Below are 23,933 nucleotides of genomic sequence, written 5' to 3' on the forward strand. Positions count from 1 at the left end.
GCCATGCACGGCCGTCGATTTGTGTTTCATTTACATGTTTGGCTGCCGTCCAGGGCCGGTGTGACTTCTCCTGTCCTCTAAGCTCAGTAGGATGCAGTGATGATAGTTTATGTTTGTCGTCGGAATTTCGGGCTGGAGGTATCGCTGAAAACAATGTCACAATAAAATGTTTAATTTTAGTTAAGTTTAGTTTAGATAATTTTCAGCAACCTATTGTTAATAAAGACCACGAGAAGTAGCCTGTTTATCACGGTGATAACTTTACCGTCAGTACTACAATGAAAAACACACAAATTACTGCATTTACACACATAAAAATATGTAAGACTGTAGGAATTATATGAACTTGATGTACACTGAGCCTCTCAACCACATCAGAAGGATTTTTTTTTTATTAACTACTGCTGGAAAACTAACTGTGAAAACAGGATGAATAGTCAGATTTTCAACTTTTTGATGGCCCTTGAACTAACCATGTGAGACTTTCATCTGGAAAATTATCTAAACCCAAGCTAAAAAAAAAAGAAGCAATATTTCATTAATTCATTCTGCCAAAAATAAATCATTTGCAGTAATAACAACAGTCACCAGAGGAAAAAAAAATCATAAATCAGGGATTTTTTGATGTTTACATAAAGCAGAGAGGAGGAAAATATGAAAACAAGTGCAACATCTAAGTAGTAAGATGAATAGCTATCATTGTTGACCATTGTTTTTTCCAGTGTGGGCTCTTGGAAAAATGTTGCACATGGTAACCCCAGTTTTTTTCAATTTCCAAACTTATCCAAGCGAGCAAGAAAATATAATATTTGATTTTTGACCAAATAGTTCCTCAGGTAATCCAGAAAATGTAGAAAATATGTAGTCACTGCTTTATCTTTATGAATCATTTTCAGTTTAAATGTACTCAATTGTATATATAATATTTAGAAAAATATTTCTGTATAAATGCCATATGGTGTTTGGTTATAGGCGGCCATGTTGATTTTAGGCCTGAAAACAGCAAAAATGTCAACTATGATATCTGTCAGCTATGTTACAAAAAGTCCTGCAATTCTATGTTGACCCAGTAAACGTGTTCCCTGACCTTCTACCATGATTTGTTCTGTTTCCATAGAGATGTGGCACTTTATAGAGAAAAATGAACCCACAGTGAATAAAAGTGTGATTGAAGCATTTTAACATTCATTGATTAAGGGAGGATTTGTTGCATTTGTTTTACTTAAACTTAATTGGACACATCTAATAAACTAGCAAATACAGAAACGATGCGTTACCTGATTTTGTTACAGAGGCAGAAAAAATATTTCTTATATTTTTTTCCAGCGACTGCCGCTCCGACATTACCGTTTATCTCTGAACACGTAAAACTGTTTTTCGACATTTTGCAGTTTTCAGAGAGAAAATGCAGACAGGTTAACCTGAAACAGTCTGGACAACAAGACCTAATAATGCTTTAAGATCTGGGTCTTAATGGGAGATAAAAGTGATCGATCAGTGAAAGATTGAGAGAACAGAGAAGAAAAACGGGAGACAAACTGATCAATGTCTTGATCACCAATAATCAATATCTCAGTATTGACCTTAGAGTGGAAAAAAAAAAAGTTAATATCGGTCGATCCCAACTTGTTGCCGCCGTGTTGTTTTCTAACCTGCAGCTGGTGGACTTCAGTGTTTGTGATTTGACGGCAAACGTGCTTCAACAGTGTCCGAAACAGAAGCCAGACTTTACATTTGAGCTGTTTGCATGAATGTAAATCGTGATTCTAACCTCCTGTGTTTCATTCCAGGTCCATTATCCAGATGTGGAGCGAGTGGAGTGGCTGAATAAGGTACGACCACTGACTTTATCCGATTCGCCCACTGCCCTGTATCTTCTACAGCAGCCTGTTAGCCAGCAGAGGCTGGCAGGTAGGGTTTATAAATAGGACGCGAATGTGGAGCTCTCAGAGACCCTGACCTCCCTGGAGAGAGAAAAGAGAAAGATGGAGTTGAAGAGAAAGCAATGTATGAAGAGATCCAGAGAGATGGATGGCATCAGGCCCACTTACCATAAATGTTCAGAGATGCTTCCAGTAAAAAGTTAATGGATGTGGATGAGCAGGAAAATAGCTTTTTAATGTCCGAACCTTTCTCGTCGATGCTCATGTTTATAGTCAGGTTGTATCTGTCTGCTGGGGTTGTTTACGGGTGCAGAGAGTCTGATCTAAAGGGACAATAAAAATGATAGATGCTCCTTTAAAGCACAGCATCACAAGGACTCGTGATCGGTGTCGCCGATAACTCCAGCTGACTCCACTTTAAAACTACAGATGGGCTTGAAAATGTGAAAACAAATCTCCTCTATGTTTATGATTAATAAATAATAATGAAGATTACATATCCAGAACCGTTAGTCTGTACACGTCTGTAGATCTTTGAATCTTTTTTGGAAAAATATTTGAGCTTTTAAGTTTTTCTTTTTCTTCAACAGTGACGAGATGAATAATTATCTGAACCACAGGACCCATCGGCTGGTTTGAGATGCATGTTGTCCTTTAAAAATCGGCAAAAACACCTTTAGTCACAGTAAAAACTGAAATAGTTACCAGATTTTCAACTTTCTTATTGTCTGTGAACTAACCATGTGCTGTTCTGTCAGGAAATTTACCCAAATCTGAGCTTAAAATTTCAAAATCATAGTATTTGAAATGTCTCATTTGAACATTTGCCAAAAATAAGGCATTTGCAGCAATCGTATTTAGCAAAAAAAGAAAAAAAAAAAAGGAAACTTCTGTGTTCTTTGTTGCGACTGTGAAGCCATCAGTTGTTCATCTGTGACAAACGGTCAGGTGGCAGAAATTCAGGGACTTTATGTCAATTAAAAGGTGAAAAAGCATGCAGATGAGGCGACATTTGTGCAGTGGATACCACAAAGACATTAAACGACAAAAGAAATAATCTAATACGAGTTACAGTCTTGTCTTTTTTTTGTCCTCTAATATATACAGTGGATGTATTATTAAGTGCAAGTACAGAACAGTTTATCTGAATTAGTATTTTGCAACAGAAACCAAATCTGCATTTTTCAAGAGCATCTGAAGAGCTTCAGGCCGAGGCGTATCTGTCGGATTCTTCCCCCCTGCTTCATTTTTCCGCCTTCTTTCTGTCTCTAGACGGTGAAGCAGATGTGGCCGTTCATCTGCCAGTTCGTGGACAAGCTGTTCAGAGAGACCATCGAGCCGGCGGTGAAGGGCGCCAACCCTCATCTCAGCTCCTTCTGCTTCACCAAGATCGACATGGGCGACAAGGTGACCAGCAGACGACAGCGGGATTCACAGAAAGACACCAAATTACCGCTGGGTTTAATTGTATTTTTGTAGCTGTCTGGTCAAAATATAAAACACATGTTTAGTATAAGTGGAAGATCTCGGTTGTTTGTGCTAAAACCTGGAGAAACAACTGTTGTGGACCTTCAACTGTACTGCTCCGAGGCTCTAACGGAGCGTAGGCGTTCGCAACTTTCATTGTTTCTATTCTCGTCTGTTTTGTTGCCGTTGCACTTTGACGGCTCACACAAACAGTTTTTAATCAGAGCTGAAAAGTTTTTCCTCCTCCTCTGCAGCTGAGTGGATTTTTTAAGAATTGCATGTGGATGAGGAAACAGCAAACATGGAAAGTTTTAAACAGGAGAAAACATTTGTATGTAATCTGGAGATGAAATAAATGAGCCGCCTGCTGGCATAAATAGCCTAAATGAATTATAAAAAACATGTTTGCAGCACATTAAGTTGTTTTAACCTTGTTATTTTACACTGAAGTGCTAAGAACTGGTTGCTCATATTCATATGATTCCATCAACTGGTGATCGCAGCACAAGAACTAGTGAGGAACAGAACAAGTTAGCTGCTGGTTTTCTGCCATGTTGGCTGTTGAGCTGTGATTCACAAGCTGCTTAAAATTCAACTGTTTGTCTGTTTGGACAAACTGCAACCAATCCAGTGATTTCTTTAGTTCGTGACGCGAGATACAGGAAAAAAACGATTACTCTGATACGTATTGCTGGATGAAAACAATCAGAAATAACTGTAAAAAATTCAAAAAGAGCTGAAAAAAGACATTTGGAAACTTTTCCCACATGCTGTAGTGCTGGAAATGCTGATCTGAAATCATCAAATTTTCACTTTTGATTCTGCTCAACCATCTCTGATTTGCCTGAAGTTCTTATAGCATAAAATCTGGATATTTATAAAGATATTTGTGATATTTATGTACACATAAATTACATTTTTTTTCTCAGAGATAAATCCTTTTTTAAAGTTAGCTGTCAGCCCACTTCCCTGATATTTTGCTCATTTCAATTTGAGGCTGTTTGAACAATGATATCTCAGGAAAAACTGAAGATAAAAGCCTGAAATCTTTATTGTTATTTCTCATCGTGTCATTGATTGTAGAAGTTCTGATACTGGACAAGTAGCTCAAATATCTTAAGTTAATATATATATATATAAAAAATTGAAGCTGTCTTGAAATAACCCTTTTTCGAGCACGTATTAAAAAAACAACTGATGATGCAACTGATAGTCAACTAGCGAAACTTTCTGAACTATGAAGCCACACATCCAGTAATACTAAACAAAATGTGAAATATTTGTAATATGAAATACTTATTTTTGTTTTTTCATACTTGAGCTCACCCATAAAGAGACATGATTTAATCTACTTGTCTAATATGGTGGGTTCTGAATCAATAATTTGATGAGAAATAATAATTTCAAGCTTTTATCTTCTACAATTTCAGTGTACGAAAAATCCTACTGAAAGTGAATCAACAGGCCGTTTAGAAAAAGACATTTGATATGTTAATCTAAAATTCCAAAGATACCCTTTTAAATATTAATAGTTTATGATAAATCCGAGACGATCAAGCAGAAGACCCTTGACGATTTTTAATTTAATAACTTAAATAGTTTTTGCATTTATTTCAAACAAACTGGTTGTGTTGCCTCATGTGGTGACAAAAGTTGCCAGAAACTGCAGACAGAGCAACTGTTTTTGGTCGACGGTATCCTGAAATCTGATTTCCGTTTCAGTTTTTGCACCCAAACCTTCCTTTTCAACGTTTCTCTCTTGTTTGTTGCTCATTATGTTTCGAACATGTGGAGTCGGTATGCCATGAAAACTGAATACACTAAGTTTTATCAGATGTACTTCTTGCATAGAGCAGTCATGGAAAATCTGACATTGTGCAGCTCTGGTTTCATTTACTTAAGAGGCGAGTAAACATTAAGTTGAATAAGTTCAGACCCAGCAGCCTCCATTAGATTGGACCAGTTCAAACATGAAGGTGTTCACAGGTTCACGTCAAAAATAACCCTGGAAGCCTGTTGATGTGGTTCTTTTCTCCTTATTAAACCAACACTGTCTGAATAATGAGAATTTGTTCTGTTGAGAGAACATCAACCAGATTAATAGTTTTACCTGTGATTTCTGTGTTTCTGCAGCCGCTGAGAGTGAACGGTGTGAAAGTTTACACGGAAAATGTGGACAAGAGGCAGGTCATCATGGACCTGCAGATCAGGTAAACCTCTCACAAACCATAACCTTACCTGATCTCCTTTTGTTTTAGTTCCGTTTATCTCTTTCAGATTATTATGCATTCATCCCAGACTCACTTTACAAGCAGAAAATGGGCCTCCACATCTTATCAAGCTGAGACTTGCAAGAAAGTTTAGATTCATATCTGACATCCAACACCAAAGATAAAATTTACATCTGAATCCATTTACGAACAGGCAAGAAGAAACATTTATCTCATCATCTGTAAAACTCTGTTAGAAATGCTCACCAGAATACCGCTGAAAATAGTCCTGAACTTTTTACTACTTTCTGTGTGTAAAAATGGCTGAGCTGTTTCTAAAATTTACAGTCTGTTGAATATTTTATACACAAACAGAGAAGAACTCATTGTTGGATTTCTTTAATAGTGTTTCTGCTGTTGTTGTATTGGGATGAATGTACCGTATACACCGATCAGTCACAACATTAAAAGCATCAACAACTAAAGTGTACATGTACGACCTACCTAAACCTTGTTCCAGACCAAGAACACTGCTTTGTGGTAACAACATTCGTCCAGTATGACAATGTGCCCCACTACACTTCAAAAACTTGCTCGAGGAACATAACCAAGAGCTCCAGGCACTGACGCAGCCTCCAAACTCCCTAAATCCCAATCCAATGGATAATCAATGGGATGCTTCGGAACAAGTCCAATCCATTGAGGCCGAAGCCAAACACTGCGACATACAGGACCCAAACGATCTGCTAGCTTCCTGATGCCACCACCAGAGATCCTGTATCTTTGCCCCAAATGGTCTATATTAATATAGCGCTTTACTATACCTGCAAGGTACCCAAAGTGCTTTACAAGATACGTCACATTCACCCATTCACACACACACTGCCATGCAAAGCGCTAACCATGACCCACTAGGAGCAATTAGGGGTTAGGTGTCTTGCTCAGGGACACCTCGACATGAGCACGACAGGCCGAGGATCTAACCGGCAACCCTCCGGTTGCAAGACGGCCACTCTACCCACTGAGCCATGCCGCCCCATTGACGTGTTAGAGCTGTTGTGGTTGCATGAAGAACCCCTACGCAAATGTTATGCCGGTGGTTTTAATGTTGTGGCTGATCGTTGTATTTATATATTATCTTCTTCCCTCTCCTGCTGTCATGCTAATCTGCATTTTTCTTGCCCTTCTCCTCAGTTTCGTCGGGAATACAGAGATCGACGTGGACATCAAGAAGTACTACTGCAGGGCTGGAATCAAAAGTATACAAGTAAGACTGCAGTGTGGATGTAATGTGTTTAACACACTTTTAATTCCAGCTTCACGCAAGGAGAAAGGTCCTGTTTGTGCTGTACTTACTTTAATTAATGAACATATTAGTTTATTATTGAATAGTTAAGTCACAGAAAATGATTGGACAACAAATCTGAGAGGTGTTGAATCATTTCAAGTTGATCAACGAACAAAAATGAGAAGGATATTTGAGAATTTTAGTATTTTGTCTGCTTTATATCACTGTAAGCTGAAATCAAGCCACATTAGGAGTTGTCCTAAACCTTTCTTTCTGGTATTTAAAACATTTAAAACTCTCCAAACTAGCTCATTTGTAAATGAAGTAGTAATAATTTTTTGTTGTTTTTTTAGATGCCTATTTAAGATATTTAAGATGCCTATTTTTCTAAATAGTCAGTATTGTCAAATATGTCCCAATATTTTGACCTTTTTTTTGGGAAGAAAAATGATTCATTCCATTGGTTAGTTGTCACAATTGTTGCTTAGTAACTGATCTGAACTCGTCTTTAGTCGTTGCAGCTCTATTTGAGGCTTTGCTTTAATCAATGTGAAATTTAGCAGTTCAAGTTGCTGCTGCAGACGCCACCATAAAAACTTCAAGCATAATTTTGCCTAAATTTCAGCTTCTACAGACTGGCGCAGTATTCTCCTATGTGCGTATACTTTTTACTTGACTACGTCTTAGAGTAACCAAAGATATGAAAGCAGATCATCTAAAACAAATAGAAATACGTTTCAAGATTTAGTTATTTTGTGAAAACCGTTTCTGTTAACTTAGTGCAAATTCTCATTTACAAAACAAGTGAACCTCCTGAAAACTTGACCTACTGACCCCCTCTGACTGCACCTTCGATGACAGGAAAAATCAAAACGAGTGCGGCGGTACTTTCATGCTGACTCTACTGGCGCAAGACCCTCATTCGTTCGACCGGTGACCTCCAGCGTTTACCTCAGCAGAGAGGCTTTTACATAATGTGTTGACACGGGGGCTGATAAAGGAGACGGTATCCACTCAGCTGTTGGCACAGGATCAGGCCATATTTGCCGTTCAGAGATCAGAGCGGCAGAGAAAGTGAGCGGGGAAAGGACTCGGGAGGGAGAATCGGCTGTGTATTATGAAGCGAAGCCAATATTTGCCTTTTGTGTGTGGCTCAGGTTTTAAGGCTTCACTGTGTGTGTCAGCGCTCCATCGGCCCGCTGAAGACATAAGAAGCTCAGACTCAGAAGTTGGAGCTCATCAAGAATCATGAGTCATACGGTTTCTCACAGTTTCCACTCACTGGCTGTCTGACTGTCATCTTGTTACTTTTTTTTTCATAAAAGACATCCTCTCCTTCCCAGCGGGCCTCTGATAGAGTTTATCTATCAGAAAGCATCCTCCCTCGGGCAGCGCTGGCAGCAACAAACAAGAGGCTATCTTCGATCTTTCCACTGCGCCCATTTTGATGAGTAAAATGTTGGTATTTGATTACTCACAGCGAGCCGCGACCAAATTTGGTGCTGCAGAGGGGCAGTCCACATATCTGAGGTTTGAGTCACTGCAGCCGCTGAGAGAGCTGCGTCACTAAACGACGAACAGCTCTGGACTCTTGGAGTTTATTTGCTTCCATTGCGGTTTTCAGACGAGACCCGTGTACCGACGGTTGATCAGAATGGCAGATTTCTTTCCTCCTCGTGACATTTAGCACCACAGAGGTTTTGTAATGTCGCCATGTAACAGTCTGATAGCACTGGAGACAGCCAAATGTCAAATTAAGAAAAAAAAATCACAAGGCCAGAATGTGGCAAATTACATCACAGAATCAGGATGAAATTACAAAACATAAAACAAGGAACAGGGACAGAAATGATTGTTGGATGCTTAGAAATAGAATGGAAAAAGGACTAAAAGTTTGCTGGGTATACACTACCATTCAAAAGTTTGGGCTCACACAGACAATTTCATGTTTTCAATATAAACTCACACTTTTATTCATGTGCTAACATAACTGCACAAGGGTTTTCTAATCATCAATGAGCCTTTCAGCACCATTAGCTAACACAATGTAGCATTAGAACACAGGAGTGATGGTTGCTGGAAATGTTCCTCTGTACCCCTATGGAGATATTCCATTAAAAATCAGCCTTTTCCAGCTAGAACAGTCATTTACCACATTAACAATGTCTAGACTTTATTTCTAATAAATTTAATGTTATCTTCATTAAAAAAAAAAGATTTTCTTTCAAAATTAAGGATGTTTGTAAGTGAGCCCAAACTTTTAAACGGTAGTTTACATTACAGGGTTGTCATTTGTACATTCTTTGCATTGGACGTTTTGCATTTTATATTTTTCCTCATTGTTTATTTTTATTTACGGCACATTTCTGCATTTGTGGTGGTGGGAACTGTACCCTTTCTGCTACTAAGTTCCCCACTAAGGAATTAATGAAGTACTTATATTTTATTCTATTCTATTAAGCAGAATTAGCTAATTGCAGGAAACAACAACCTGTGAGCAGCGACCTACATGCTGAAAATGCCAAATTTTAAGCAAGATTTAGGTTGTCCGATAAGACAGACCTGCTCAGTTCTTTCAATTAATTAGTCGTTTTAAATTCCCTCCATCACTGTCACTATTTTGCACCATCACTGCATCCTGGGCTTAGCACCGCCAAAGATGACTGTGATTGGTTTAAAGAAATGCAAAAAATCCTGCGTTTTTTTCCCGTTTGTATAACAGGATATTATAAAAAAGAAATTCTACAGTCCTGACAGACCTGTGGAGCTGGTTTGACTATGCTAGATGATTGCTTCTGCAGACTTTAACTTTGAATACTTTAGTTTTTGGGTTTGAACTTCAAGTGATGACATTCCTCAATGTTCAGAACAATGCTAATCGTGGTTGGTGTTTTGGAGGTCATTACGTTGTCTCCTAGAGAGAACCAGTTCTGTTCTGGTTGTTTAACATCCATTTAATCTGTTCTGCATGTTTCCAGCAGCAAAACAAGGAGGTTTGCAGCCTGAAAGTTAAATATTACAACCCAAAGCATGAGCTGTGAGGTTGTAATCAGTAGGCGTGTCTCATTTTAAAAGGAAAGACAATGAAAAGTTGTGCAAATTAAAATGTTTTGCTTTGCATTGATGCAATAAATACGGCCTGAGTTTCACACCTCTGTGTCATTTGTGTTTAAAAACTGTCCAGTTCAGAAAAATGTGTCATACTTGTCATCTTGTTTGTGTAGTTTTTAATCAGATAGTGCCAGATGTTAATACAGATTTCCCCAATTTTCTTTATATGTACGAGCTCAGGAACCCCTTTCATTATTGAAAGATTTATGTTGTTTTTATGTTTTTAGCGAAAAGATGCAATTTTTTTTTCCTAATTAATCGTCAGTGTCAAATATGTCTTCAGCTATACTCGTGTCCCAGAATGAAAGACACGATGCCAGAAGTTTGATGTCTGTGACGCCTTTAAGAAGCTGTGGTTGTTGACTGAACCCAGCAGTCAAATTTGCCTGCTTTTTGCCTCGTCATGAAAAATCAGAAGGCCAAATTTGTTGGGATTCAACACATAAATTGACGTGTTTAGAAAAGACACCACGATCACCTCACCTGATAGAGCACAAAAACAACTCATTTCGACCTGGTGACTGTCACAGACCCTTGATGAGCTCTAAAAGTCAGTCTGACAGTAAATTAAACAGCAGACTGACTGATAATGTTGTTTGTCTTGTCTGTGCAGCTTCATGGAGTGATGAGAGTGGTGATGGAGCCTCTGCTGGGGGACATGCCGCTCATCGGAGCCCTCTCTGTCTTTTTCCTCAAGAAACCGGTGAGTACCTTCAGCTTTGACCTCAGACTTTCTCATGAGATGTTTCAATTCAATTCAGTTTGATTTCTATAGTGGCAATTCTCAGCATATGTCATCTCATAGCACTTCACATAGTGAAGTAAAGACTTTACGAATGTTAGACAAGGAAACCAACAACCTTTCCAGCAAGCAGTCAGTGATGGTACCAAAACAAAGTTTTAATGGGGAAGGAAAAATAAATCCTCTGGCAGAACCAGGCTCAGGGAAGACGATCATCTGCCTCAAGTGGTTGGGGTGAGAGTGTGAATGAGTGGGGAATTCATCTCATCTAAAATATTTGTTTAAGCTTTTACACTGGGGATTTACACTCTGCGTGTAGAAACCTGCTGCCACAGAGAGTCTGCAGTCAACATGTTTGCATCATTTTTCTGTAGTTTTATTCTTTAAAGAACTCCAATGCATGTTCTGGTTCTCAGACAGACGCATGTGTCAAAAATGTGTCATAATGCACACAAACTGACTGTTTTTCAAGCTTTTTGCATGCATTTCTGAGACTTGCAGAGTTTGTCAGTAGCATTCACCCATCGCTGAACTCTTACTGTATGTATTTGGCTGATTTTGGGCCTGCTGGCACTGCACGCTTCTACCAACCGCAGCATTTTCAGTCTTCCTGAATCCTCCTTTATCAGTGCATTCCTTCTCCCTGACTGCTGTCTTCCTTCCTGCGCTTCGGCAGAGTTTATCTTCCCAATTCAGGCTTTGATACCGACGCCCAGAGGAAAAGAATCACCATCTAAAGCTTCAAACACAAACTTACTCCTTCTTCACTGAACATGCATTTTCTGCTGAAATTTGCAAAGAGAGGTGCCACGTTCCTTTGTGCGGAAAACTCCAGCTTGTGAATCTGACTCCAACCAAAAAGAAGTGCAGGAGATTTTATCTTTTTCTTCTGTTATCAGCTGTAGGGCAGGTGTGGAGATCTCAGGCAGGTGTTTGCTGAGGTAGAGCATACATCATCAAACACATGTTGAAAATGTAAGACAGACTTTTTTTTTGGTACCAAAATTGTGTTCTGCTCACTCGTCTGTGAGGCTGTATCATTTGTATGTTCTGCATGTGGGTGGAGTTCACCAACATGCTCCTTTTTAAACCTGCCTTTTGCAGTATTTTAAACAAAGGAACCAACATCGATGCTCTGTCTTTAGGCAGGTTCACCCTGAGCTGTCTGAGGCCTGCTCTGGAACTATTGATTACTTTGATTATCGCCTCTAAAATGTTGTTGAGTTGCCTAAAATTTGGGAAAATCTAAGAGCCGAGCTTGTTGGACATCATGCCACATGATGAAGTAAAGCACAAAATGTTTTTGACTTTTTTTTTTTGCATAAAAAATGACTCATTCAATTCGTTAGTTATGACAATAGTAGCGGATTAATTCTGGAGTGATTCATCTAATAATCGTTGCAGCTCTCTCTGCCTTTAATCACTGTTGAGTTTCGAGGTTCAGGTGCAGCTGCAGACGCCATAATAAAGCTTTAAGTATTTATGATTAGTACAATTTTTCTTCAATATGAGCTTCTATAGAGTAGAACAGTATACTCCTGTACATGTTCTGACCGATTAATGCAGCTATACTCTGGCTTGTTTGTCAAAAATCAATTATTTTTACCTCATTGTTAACACATTTTTAGTCTCTTGCACCACAGTCTCCCAAATCAAAGCTTTTTTTATTGAATTAGCTGCATGCTGCTACTGGGATTAGTCCTCATTGGTGATTTTTGACACAACAACCTGAAAGTTGTTGAGGAAAGTTTTCAGCATAAAACAAATCATGCATTTTGCAGCCACATAATGATGAAATCATGTCCTGCTGTAAGTTTTCAACTAGTGAATGCACTGATGCAATAAGTTGAAACCTAACTTTTCAGATATTGTCACTAGCTTTAGTCTGAGACAGAGAAGTTTGACACATTAAAGCCACCTGTCTGACATTGTGTAGGTCCCTGTTCTGCTTCGATGTCTGGAACCAGGAAGAAGAATAATAATTTTTGTTTAGGACCATCTTTTAAAAATCCAGCTCACAAAGTGCTTTCCAATGTAGCGAAATAAAATCATCAGAATACAGAAAAACAACATGGAGCATAAAACCAACAGTGTTAGAAAATTGGAAAAAAAAAAAAATCATGAAAAGCAATTAAGACAGTTCAAAAATATAAAATCAGAGAAAAATCTCTAGTACTCAGCTGACCTGATTTCCTAAAAATGCATAAAGTACCTAAAGGTCAGAAATATAACTAGAATAGGAGCTATGAGGAGCCCTAAAAGTAATCTGTAAAATCTAGAAATCTCCCCTAAAACATCCACGGAGTCAGTACATAGAGGCTGATACAGGAGTGATGTGTTCATGTGTCTTATTTCTAGTTAAAAGATGCTCCATCATTTTGAGATCTGGGAACTTTGGAGGCATCAACATCTTAGGCTCTTAGTCACTCTCCTCGAGTTGTTCCTAAGCAGGTTTTGTGCTTGTCCTGCTGGGAATCTGCCTTTGTCATTAGAGGATATGTGTATTTTTTTTAGGGATAGACAGATTGTCAGCCTAGTTGGTTATTGTGACGAAAATTTGGCATTTTACCAGTCATCATATTGGTAAATTATTGACAGATTGATAAATTAAATACCTCAGGTGGGATGTAGCCTTCTCATTCTGTCTGTCATCACTTTGTGGTCTCAGAAATTCGTCTCAAGCAACAAAAAACTGAACAAGAAACACAAGCTGTTGCCACAATCAGGAAATTGGCTTGTCTCACAGTGGTTACGGTTATGCTAACAGCTGGCGGCTAAGTTGGAAGGCAGCCACAGATTGACCTGACACAGATTCTAGAAAACAATCTCAGTCGATCTCACATAAACAGACTCTACATATGCAGTCATAGTCACCTTTATTAATAAAGAACCCAAGTTCTGAATGGCAGGTTCTCTGCTACAACACGCTGTTTAAACATTACATGCAATGTAAAACAAATTTCGCTTAGTAATGCCAGATTTCCAAAAACCAGCATCAGTATTGGTTGATAGTCAGGACCAAAGGTTTCCCAGCAGAACATTGCATTGTAATAATTACTTTTCCTGTCAGTGGTTTTAAAGTCGGTGCTGTTTGCTGTATATTGACCATTGAAAAAGCAAGAACACAACAGCAGATCAGTATAGTTTCATATTCCGACATCATAACTTCAAAATCTGCTGCATTTTTCTTTCCAACATCCATGTGATGGAACGTTGATTAGAAACACTTTCCTTTTTGTGCATTAACTTACTTTAGAGATACCCCGGAGCCAAACGCTAATTTGTAGTTTTCAACCAAAGACGGTGAGGTCAAACCTCATCTGTCAACATTTCCTGAACAGGAAGTTAGCTCTCCTCCCTGTAAGTCACTTTGAACAGATCCGCTCATTTTCCTAAACAGGTGCTTTGGTGTGAATAGAAACAGATGACTAATACAAAGATGTATTGTTGGAGCAAGGAAGGAAGTTTCAACCCAAAGCCCTTTAGTGGATTGTAGACTTTAAACTCCACCATTAATTTACAACCTTTCATTCTGAAGTGTTTGGTCCATAAACTCTGACACTGAAGTAGATATAAGTCAGTGTTAATTTACACAAGTGTCATATGATAACTTTAAATTTCCATTCCACGCACACTGAGAATGGACTTTGAGTGAAATATAAGACTTGTTTTGTTTGATTTCTAAATGAAAGAAATGGAGCAAACGTAATCTACCAGATAATTCAACATTATTAAGTAATTAAACATGTCCAGGGAGTTTTGTCCATTTCCTTCGGGGTCTGGTAGGTTGCTCTCAAAATTCACCAACAGTTTAAAATTCAAATCTAATCCTCTGAACTCCAAGCATGTTTGTGGACCTGTTTTTTTTTTTTAATGTCCTCCGGTCATGTTTTCGCTGCAATGTTAAGTCCTGCTCCTCTATGGAAACAAGAAAACTACGTCGAGAAGTAGAGAGAACTCAGGAAAGTCTTGTGCATGCAACACTGCAAGCTTTGTATAGGCAGCTTTAGTGTGTAGTTAGAAAAACACAAAAAGCATTCTGTTTGGGATGCATGGGTTGTTTAAGGCTAAAACTATATATAAAAAATTATGGCTGGGAGGCTGCAGGAATCCCTTTACTTGCCCTGAGTTGGCTCGTAACAATGGAGGGTTGTTGTGGTGTGTTGTTTCAGTGACATCACAGACTCGCATACCAGCCACGGTCTGGTTATAATCTGGTCTGCATTATCTGAACGTCTTGCTGCTACGGCTGCCAGCAGCTAGAAGAAGAAGAACGCTTTCACTCTGTATGAGGAATGTGTGAGGTCATGTGTAAAGATCCGACTACTTTCTATACAGAGGTGTGCTACTGAAGTGCTGCTTTGGTTTAATATGAACTCTGTGCAGCGATAGTTCCACGTCGCATCATTAGATTATGTGGTTGCCAATGCATTTTGCCCTTGTGGGCCAGCAGAGAATGTGTTTTGCAGCTTTGACAGAAAGCTTCTTTTTCTGTCTGTGCTGGGAAAATGAAACATTTGTCCTTTGGGGATTTTTGTGACACAAGAACTTGAGGGAGGCAGTTTGATTATTTGGAACAGCTACTTACTTGATTCCGCAATAGATTTTGACAACATGTCATTGTCTTTAGAAGCAGATGGAGTTCACGTAGTTTAAAGTGTTTATTTTTGTAATCTTTGAAGCATTATTCTCACTTTCCTGTCTGCACCGGCTGACCGTGATTGTGAGATGTAGCTGCAATCTCACAATTACAGTATTTTAGATATTGAAATAGTGCAACTGATTCACAAAAAAAGGTCTTACAGGAATCCTCATCATCATGTTTTATTCAAATAAAACCGTAAAGAAATCGTTGTGACGAGACGTTCAGAGACGATTTCAGGCATTGAGATCAAGGCCGATCAGTTGGCAGGAACCAAAGCCTGATGTGATGTTTACACTTGCTGTCACATGACAAAACTTTGAATAATTCTCTTAATGAAAGCATCATCGTCAAAGAATAATTAACTCATTCGCTGCCATTGACGTCTATAGACGTCAATCATGTTTTTTGACTGGGGGGGCTGCAGGACAGTCTGGCGGAGCTTGTCGGTGAAAATCCTGGAGTTTTGGAACGTGAGAGTGTTGCGGTGGGCCAAAAAAATGACAAAGACAGTGACCATGGTGGGCCGACAGCAAAAAGTGCCGTTGACAACAGCCGCTGGCGATCAAAGCCGCGCTAGGTTTCGGTTTCGGTTTCGCCACCACCGCTCTCTTGAGCTCATCTGACGAAGCCGAGTCAAATGAGTTTAGAGAGAGCACACATACACACACAGACACACAACACACACACACACACACACCTAAAAATGTTTTGTTTAAATTTTGTAAGATGTATTGTTCTGAACCAAAATGTTGACTTGTGTTGTTTGTTTGTAAATAAATGATTTAGCTAACAAAAGGTTAAAAAGTTGACCTCAAAATGCTTTTTCCGAGTTATTCTTGTTGTTTCATTTGAGTAAACAACTGTTCAGTTGTGTGGGATGTCACTAAACCAAAAAATATTGGCATCAAAGTGATTGATGTGCCTCTCTGCAAAAAAAGCTCGTTTTCTCTGTTTTTTGGTCAAAAACAGGTGTTTTTGCTGAAACTACCCTATGTTCTGCTGCCGATAACTTTAGAACCGAAAATGCTAGAAACAAACTTTTTTTTCCTGATGAAAGAAGAGAATCTACACTTTCTTTCGATAGTTTCAATGTTTATGTAGTCTAAAAACTTGATATTCTGTAGGTCTTGAAAAATCTGTCAAAATTCTTAAAAACTCTGGCAGTAGGGGGCTCTTTGCTCTGAAAACGGCTGGCAGCCAATGAGTTAATTGATTAATAAAGCAAATTCACTACAGTTGATATTTGTCTTGTCCTGGTCAATCCTGCTTTGTCTTAAGCACACAAACTCTGGCTGGAGACCATTAAGTGTCACAGAAGGCTTTGTCGGTCCGTGTACTTTACGGCCATCCGTTTTCCGGATTGATATGGGTAAACGAAAAACGGGAAACCATCCGATTTTCGATTTCCATTTGGATGAAGGTAAACGAAAATCAAAAAACGGAAAACGAGCCTATATCTGATTTTCTACTGTGGGTTTATTTCACACAAGTCGGGAAATAAAATACAAACATCATTCCCTTTCGTGTGTCTCATTTTGCCTTGGACAGGTGTTGTGCCAAAGTAGTTACCCCCGATAGAAATTGTATCCCCTGCCGCGGGAGCGCGCATGCATTCAGAAGGGTGGAGTTATAATCCTGTGTTTAGATATCAGTGTAGTTTATTAATAAAACAAAACGTGGATTGTTATGATCATGCTTTGATTGTCAAACATGTTTGGTAATGCAGCATGTGACATTTCTGTCTAAATAAATGCTTTTGCTATACATTGCGTGTTGCTCAGTTAAAAGTATTCATCGTGCTGCCTAACAATGTCTTTTCCTTCTCCTTTTTGTAATAAAGTGTGATGTTGCTACTCGATCACCCTGCTAACTAAACGTAGGCTCAGTACACTCTGGGTGGGAACTAGATTCAAACGCGCTGTAATTCAATCTTTAGAGCAATCTGTCCAAATTCTGATACAGTAAAATCGACACCACTGTGAGCATTTTATCACACTGCCAGACTCAATTCCACCAGGGTATCTTATCTTCAGATATTGGCGTTTTTGTTTTGTTTGTTTTTGGTTAAATCCCCCCTCTGTTCATCATCAGAACTTCATAGCATTTATTCAGAAATTCTCAACACAGACAAACGATACAGGAGGATCTACCAGAACATGTTATGAGGGGAATACACATTATTTCAGCCTCATTGTCTGCACTGTCCAAGGCAAAGCGAGACACACGAAAGGGAATGGGGTTTGTATTTTATTTCCCGACTTGTGTGAAATAAACCCACAGTAGAAAATCAGATATAGGCTCGTTTTCCGTTTTTTGATTTTCGATTTCCAAACGAAAAACGGGACACGGCTCGTTTCCCGTTTTTCGTTTACCTTCATCCAAACGGAAATCGAAAATCGGATGGTTTCCTGTTTTTCGTTTACCCATATCAATCCGGAAAACGGATGGCCGTAAAGTACACAGACCTTTGTCATGGTGGCCCATTATTTAGCTAAACCCCCACAATCCTCTCTGTTTATTAATATACAGACTTGCCTGTAGTCTGAGTGACATTCCCTGGAGTCGTTACAGTATTAAACAGTTAGAGGCTCCACCTGGTGGCAAAACGAGGTATTCCAGCTAATCTATTAATTAGGAAACTGGTATCATACCAACAGATGCGAAATAATTAATGACTTGGATTTGATCGGCAAAACTAAAAAACTTGATGAGGACATCCTTTGTAGTGCCATAAGGAAACATCTCTGTAAACCGGACTTGGTTGATTATACTTCTGTTTCCAGAGCTGTATTTGGATAATATAATAACTAAGAAAAACAAGCCTTCTAGTTTTAGTCTCTGCACTGAAAACCTGTAGATTGATGCCCACAGAGAAACCTACAAACACCAGTAGGTCAGAACTTAAATCAGGTAAATTGAATAATAATCAGAGGACCTATGAAAGAGCATGACAGCACAAGTTTTCCTATGTTTTCCTTTTCATGTTGGAATCAAAAGCATTATTGACTCTCGTGTAATGTTAATTTTTTTTTCAGTGATAGTGTTTTTCTTGTGTGAAATCCCCCACTGCGTTTATTCTCTTCCTGTGCCAACCTGGCAAAGCAGCACTGTGGTCCACCACAGTCTACATCAAGAGCGCTAACTAGGCCACAGAAAGACATTGGCCTGCTTCACTGTATTCTACATTTCCTTTGTTCGTCAGTGTAAGATTTCTCTAAAAAGCAGGAAAGAAACTCAAGCTTCTTATGGAGGAATTTCACATCAGCAATACAGTTCAACAAGCTTAAATGTCATTATTATGTTTACTCACTGAACAGTATTACACTCATTTGATTTGAAGTTATGCTCAAAACACGTATCATCTCATGAGAGACATATTTATCTTAATACATGCAGAAAATTCAGCAGTTTAGAGCGTCAGTTTTCCTCATCGTTCTTCATCTGCTTTATAATGGCGGCTCCCAGCATTTGACATTTTAAGCCTCTTTCGTAACCTTTTCCAGCTTCACAGTCCCTCTTAATCTCAGACATGCTGACACATACACACACTTTTCTCTCTTGATTCTCGCATATGCCGATTGGTGAGCGCATACTTTCGTCTATAATAACGTGTAGTAAAAGCACTGCCATCAGGTCGTTCCTATGTAAGTCTACATATATGTTAACCTTAACACCTGGCACTCTGCTCACGCTCCTTTTATGGTCCGTGGACTGGTGTTATTTTGAGCCAGCCGCCTTCCCAGCATTAGTCTGGTGATTGTCCTGTGAACTGGACGGTTCAGAGTGTATGTGTGATGATGAACACTGACTAGCAGTCAGTGAACATTTGCTGCAGGAGCACTGCAGGCTGAGACGGCCTCTCAGTGTATTGCTGCTGCTCAGTTCTGATTGATTTGTTTACTCTCTGAAAATCAAGTCATTCTGATTACCGGGATAAAGCCGCCCTCTGTCTCAGCCTGTTTCAACCAGATCTGGTAGTAGCTGCTTGTTTCTGCCTCCTTGGCTTCATGCCGGTGATGATGAAATGCATCTTTTTAGCTGATTTTATGATTTTTAATTATAATGAATTACTGAATTAATGGCCATTTTTCATTGTAGTGGTTAAGCCAATCTTAAGCACAGAAAATTGGCGTTTGTTGAGTGTTGTCCTGGTAAACATGGGCTTGTTTCCTGTATAAAAACATTGGTTGGAAGCCATTACCTGCTACAGAAGTCTCTGTCATGGTGGTCCAATGCTAGCTAAACTCCCACAATGCTGTCGGATGCGATAGCATTGAGGGGAAACAACTTCTTTTGTCCACAGCAATCAAAACTCAAACACAACAAAACTGAAAAACTAATCACAAAACTATTCACTTGTGTTTCAACATTAGTATTCCTGCTGTTTATTGCACTTGCCAACATGGAACCACTATTAGATGTAGCGTTTGTCTCCTAGTGTTGCTACAGTGCTAGTCTTAGCCAGTTCATTCAACTGCATGATCTAAATCCTTAAAACTTTAAGCACATTAGGCTGATACTCAGAGGTTGTTGTTGTTCCAGGCTGCAAAATGGATTTTGAGAAGTGTAAAATGCAGATAGCAAAAGATGAGATGAGAGTAAATGTGAGAGGCTCCACTGGGTGGTGCAATTAGGTATTACAGCTAGACTTAGCTACATGCATGTCCCTCATCTTCTGTCTTATCACCTTATATGTTTTTTTAAATGGTTAACAACAAAACGAACAAGAAAAGCAAAACATAAAGTCCGTCAGTGTTGTAGCAAAATTTAATTTGTACTTGGATGAACTGTATTTGTAATGTGACAAACGGTTGTGTCACAAAATGTCAATAAGTTCAGTAGGGCTGGACCTGAATATCCGAATATTCGTTCGCTACGGCGGTGTCCGGATATTAATTTTGGTATCCGAATATTCGTGAATAACATGAAATGCGGGACTTAACAGTTTTCCAAAAGAATGGGTAGAACAAAGCTACATCCTCTCTTCTATTTTATAACATTGTCAGCCGTGATTGAATGTCTGACTCTACCTCATGCAACCCTGTTATGCATATTATTAGCATTAAAATAAATTATTTTTACTTTTTTCTATCCGTACGTTTGTCTTCTTGCTCAGCAGTAAATATCCTGCTTCTACTCCTGAGAAAAAGCTAACATTAGCATGGATTAGCAATTCTGTTATTGTGATTAGAGCAGGGTTAGCAAACAAAAAAATAAAACATGAAATAAAAATGGTACCACTGACATGTAAGCTGAGCCAATGAATCATTTGATAGTTTATTACCTATTTTGTTGAATACTTAGTAGAACATTGTAAAAGAAAAGATTTATTTTTCAACAATTGTAATTGTGGAATGACACATTCGTTGTCTGAACACGAGCCTGGTGTCGGAGCTGGAATATTCGCTCTGTGTTTCCCATCGTTATTATTCACTGTTACTCCTTTCATTCTTTAATAAATTACAAAGACAAATACCGTTGCGCCTCGACTGTTTTCACTACGGCTCATCCAGATTTTCCACAACAGTCATCTCTGAAATTTCTGCCAAGAGAGCAGTGCTAGTTTTAACTCTGCTTCCTCTACCTGCTGTAGTCACGGCTGTCTGCAGAGAGGCTGCTTGTTTAGCTGATCTGGCTGTGATATAATATTCATTTCATATCAGGGTGTGTCAGGTATGTGTGCCGTGATTCAGCCCAGCTAAGTACAGCAACCGTAATATGTTCAGCATGTGGCTCCTCCAGACCCTCAGGTAGCCAGTGCCACTATACAGTCCTGGTAACTGGGTTAGAAAACCAGGTTAAGCCCCCATTCTGAGTGCAAGAATCCTGATTAACCTTCCTTTGCGATTCCTCTGAGGAATCTGTAGCGGTGTGAAGGGAACGTGTTGCTGCGTGCAGCGTTGGCTTTCGTCATCTGAGCAAACTTGCGACATGTAATGGCAACATAAAGCAGCTCCCTGCAGCGAGGATTACGTCCGTCCATAATGTTCACTGTGTACTTTGTGTGCAACTCAGAGGCTCGGTGTTAACCGCTTATCAGCAATACCAGAACCGCTGAAAGCTGCTGGATTTGTCTTTCTTTTTTGCTATGTATGCCAAAAGGTCGTGGAGTCACTGTTTGAATGAGAGTAGAGATGGACCTGAATGTGAATCCAGCTTTTAGAATCCAAGTCCTTTTGAATCTCTTCTCGAATCCTTGGAACTACTGGGGAATAAAAACAACTGCCTGGTTTAACCAGCTTAACCCTTTCAATTCAAAGCAGTTTCTGGGTCTTTTTTTTTATTGTGTTTTGGGCTCCTGTCGCATTTTTCCTCACTTTCCTCCACTCTTTTGGAGACTCAAGTGATATTTAAGTAAGAATTATTACATATATTTACTCATGACATTCAGTTTATGCATTTATTTATTACCTACTACCCTCTTAATGTGCTGTGTAGGTAATTATTCTGCATGGTCCCTGTCAAACAGACAAATACAGTTAATTTAATCGTTTTAATGTCAGAAGGTGCCACAAAAAATATTTTTTCACAGCCCACTATCAAAAGTTTTCACAATTACCATCTATTGTGAATGTAACAAAGTCAAATCTGCTGTCAAGGAAACGGATGTTATCAGTTTATTTTTTTTAAAAAGCTTTAGAAATGACGCTTTCTGACAAAACTGACCGAAATCCTGCAAAGTTTCACTTCAAAATTGCTGTAGTTTTGCAGAATTTTTGTATATTTCTCACACATTTTTATCAGAAATCACTAAACGTTCAGAAATGTTGCTCCAACTTGACATTTCTGGATTAAATTTGGCTGATTTTCTCATTGACAGGAGCTTTTTTTGACACCTTTTAAACTCGAAACAGCACTATTTTTCTTTTTCTTCCTCTTTTTTTGCCTTTCTTATCTTAAATCTAAATCGGACTTCTTCTCTGTCTTGCAGTTGCTGGACATCAATTGGACGGGACTCACAAACATGTTGGACATTCCCGGTGTCAAGTAAGTAACACAGTGTGACAATAATTTATACTTCCTAAAAATTGTCCCTGTGGTTGCTGACAATTGAATCGTCCTGCTGGCTTTATTTCCATGTTGTTCTGGGTTCCAATTTGGCACATATGCAGTTTTTAAAACACATTTCTGTCTCAGACTTGCAAGAAAAACACAGTTTCTAGTTGCTCTGTTTTAACACAAAAGCCAAATTGCTCACAAAGCTGGTAAACGATAGGAAAATGAAAGATCATTCTCCAGAAAAAGACTCAGATTTACAAACCTCTATTTAATGTTGAAAATCCAGCAGTTTCTGGCCGTTTTTTCTGGGCCACTGTAGACTCATTTTTCCTGCAATAGAAAATCCTTCACCTCTATGGAAACATACAACCATGACTAAAAGCAGAGAGAACTCAGGAATGTCTTCTTTGCCGTGTGACACACTTAAGGGCCAAAAAAATGTAAAACCTCGAATCAACATGTGCTCCATTTTTCCAAGTACTTACCAAAGTCGTGTTACAATACTGGAGAAAATGTTGGCTCCACGTAAACACAGTTCAGCTGAAATGTCTGAATTTTTACCACAAGACCTCATTACTCGTGAAAAGTTGAGGCAACACATTGCATTGTGGGAATATTTCAGGCTTAGAATAGGCTGGATTGAAGTTTTAATAAGGGTTAACTTCGGCAGGTTCTAACTGAAACCTGCTTTTCCATGCAAATGTTGGGCACATTATCAGAGCCCGAGCACATGAATTTAAAATCCACATTCAAATGAAATCCACAGTTTGCTGAACATGTTTCCCTTTTCACCCTGTGATCCACTGACAAAGAGGCACCTTGAGCTTTATTCTGTGCTATTAAATGCTGATGACTCTCAAAAACACAGATTCAGGTTCCCAGGAACCTCAAGAAAAAATAAATCACCAAAATGGCACCATTTATCCCAGCCAGACACTGTACAAAACAAAAAAGAATTGTCAGTTTTGTGAGTTTCAACTTTCAGATGGTGCTTGAACCACTCGTCTGTGACGTGGTGTTACTTAAAATTGTGATATTTTATTAAAACCACTTTATTGTACATGTCTCCTAGTAAAATTTGGTAAATGTAAACTGTTTTCATTATAAAGCAAAAACAATTTGCACTCCTTGATGGAACCATGTGTGACAAACAGTCATGACAAAATTCAGGGATTCTCGGCTGAGTTGGGGTCAGTGTTTTTACGTAACAGATAGGAAACAAGTATGGAAATGTATTAGACATTTAAATATTTATAGTATGTAGAACCACATTTTTTGTTGGTAACATCTGTGGAAACTTTGGAAAATGTTGTGGATGTGAATTCTGTTTTGTTTTGTTTTTCTCAATGTATGTGAAATACATGATACCAGAAATTCAACTTTGGTTTTTCCATTTTTATGATTTCTGTGGCTATAACTTTGTTTTGCTGCACAGATCACATTTCAGAGTTCTCTCAGCTTCTAGTCATGGTTTTTCTGTTTCCATAGAGGTTCAGGACTTCACATTGCAGAAACAAATGAGCCCACAATGATGACAAATGTGACACAAATTAAAAAATTACTGTATTGAGTTCGGAGGATTAAAGCC

General features: G+C 38.8%; 1 protein-coding gene across 5 annotated transcripts in view; it reads left to right on the forward strand.

Moving 5' to 3' along the window:
• Positions 1-23,933, forward strand: part of LOC110971256 (extended synaptotagmin-2-like) — a 71,969-nt gene that overhangs the window by 21,130 nt on the left and 26,906 nt on the right. For all 5 annotated transcript variants that reach the window (XM_051953025.1, XM_051953027.1, XM_051953028.1 and 2 more), the window contains exons 3-8: positions 1,791-1,832; positions 3,156-3,290; positions 5,484-5,560; positions 6,755-6,827; positions 10,573-10,662; positions 22,278-22,333. In XM_051953025.1, coding sequence (XP_051808985.1) covers positions 1,791-1,832; positions 3,156-3,290; positions 5,484-5,560; positions 6,755-6,827; positions 10,573-10,662; positions 22,278-22,333 — 473 coding nt within the window. The remainder of the gene's footprint in view (positions 1-1,790; positions 1,833-3,155; positions 3,291-5,483; positions 5,561-6,754; positions 6,828-10,572; positions 10,663-22,277; positions 22,334-23,933) is intronic.

The sequence above is a fragment of the Acanthochromis polyacanthus genome, chromosome 9 (genome assembly GCF_021347895.1).
Source record: "Acanthochromis polyacanthus isolate Apoly-LR-REF ecotype Palm Island chromosome 9, KAUST_Apoly_ChrSc, whole genome shotgun sequence".
In the NCBI taxonomy this organism is placed as follows: Eukaryota; Metazoa; Chordata; class Actinopteri; family Pomacentridae; genus Acanthochromis; species Acanthochromis polyacanthus.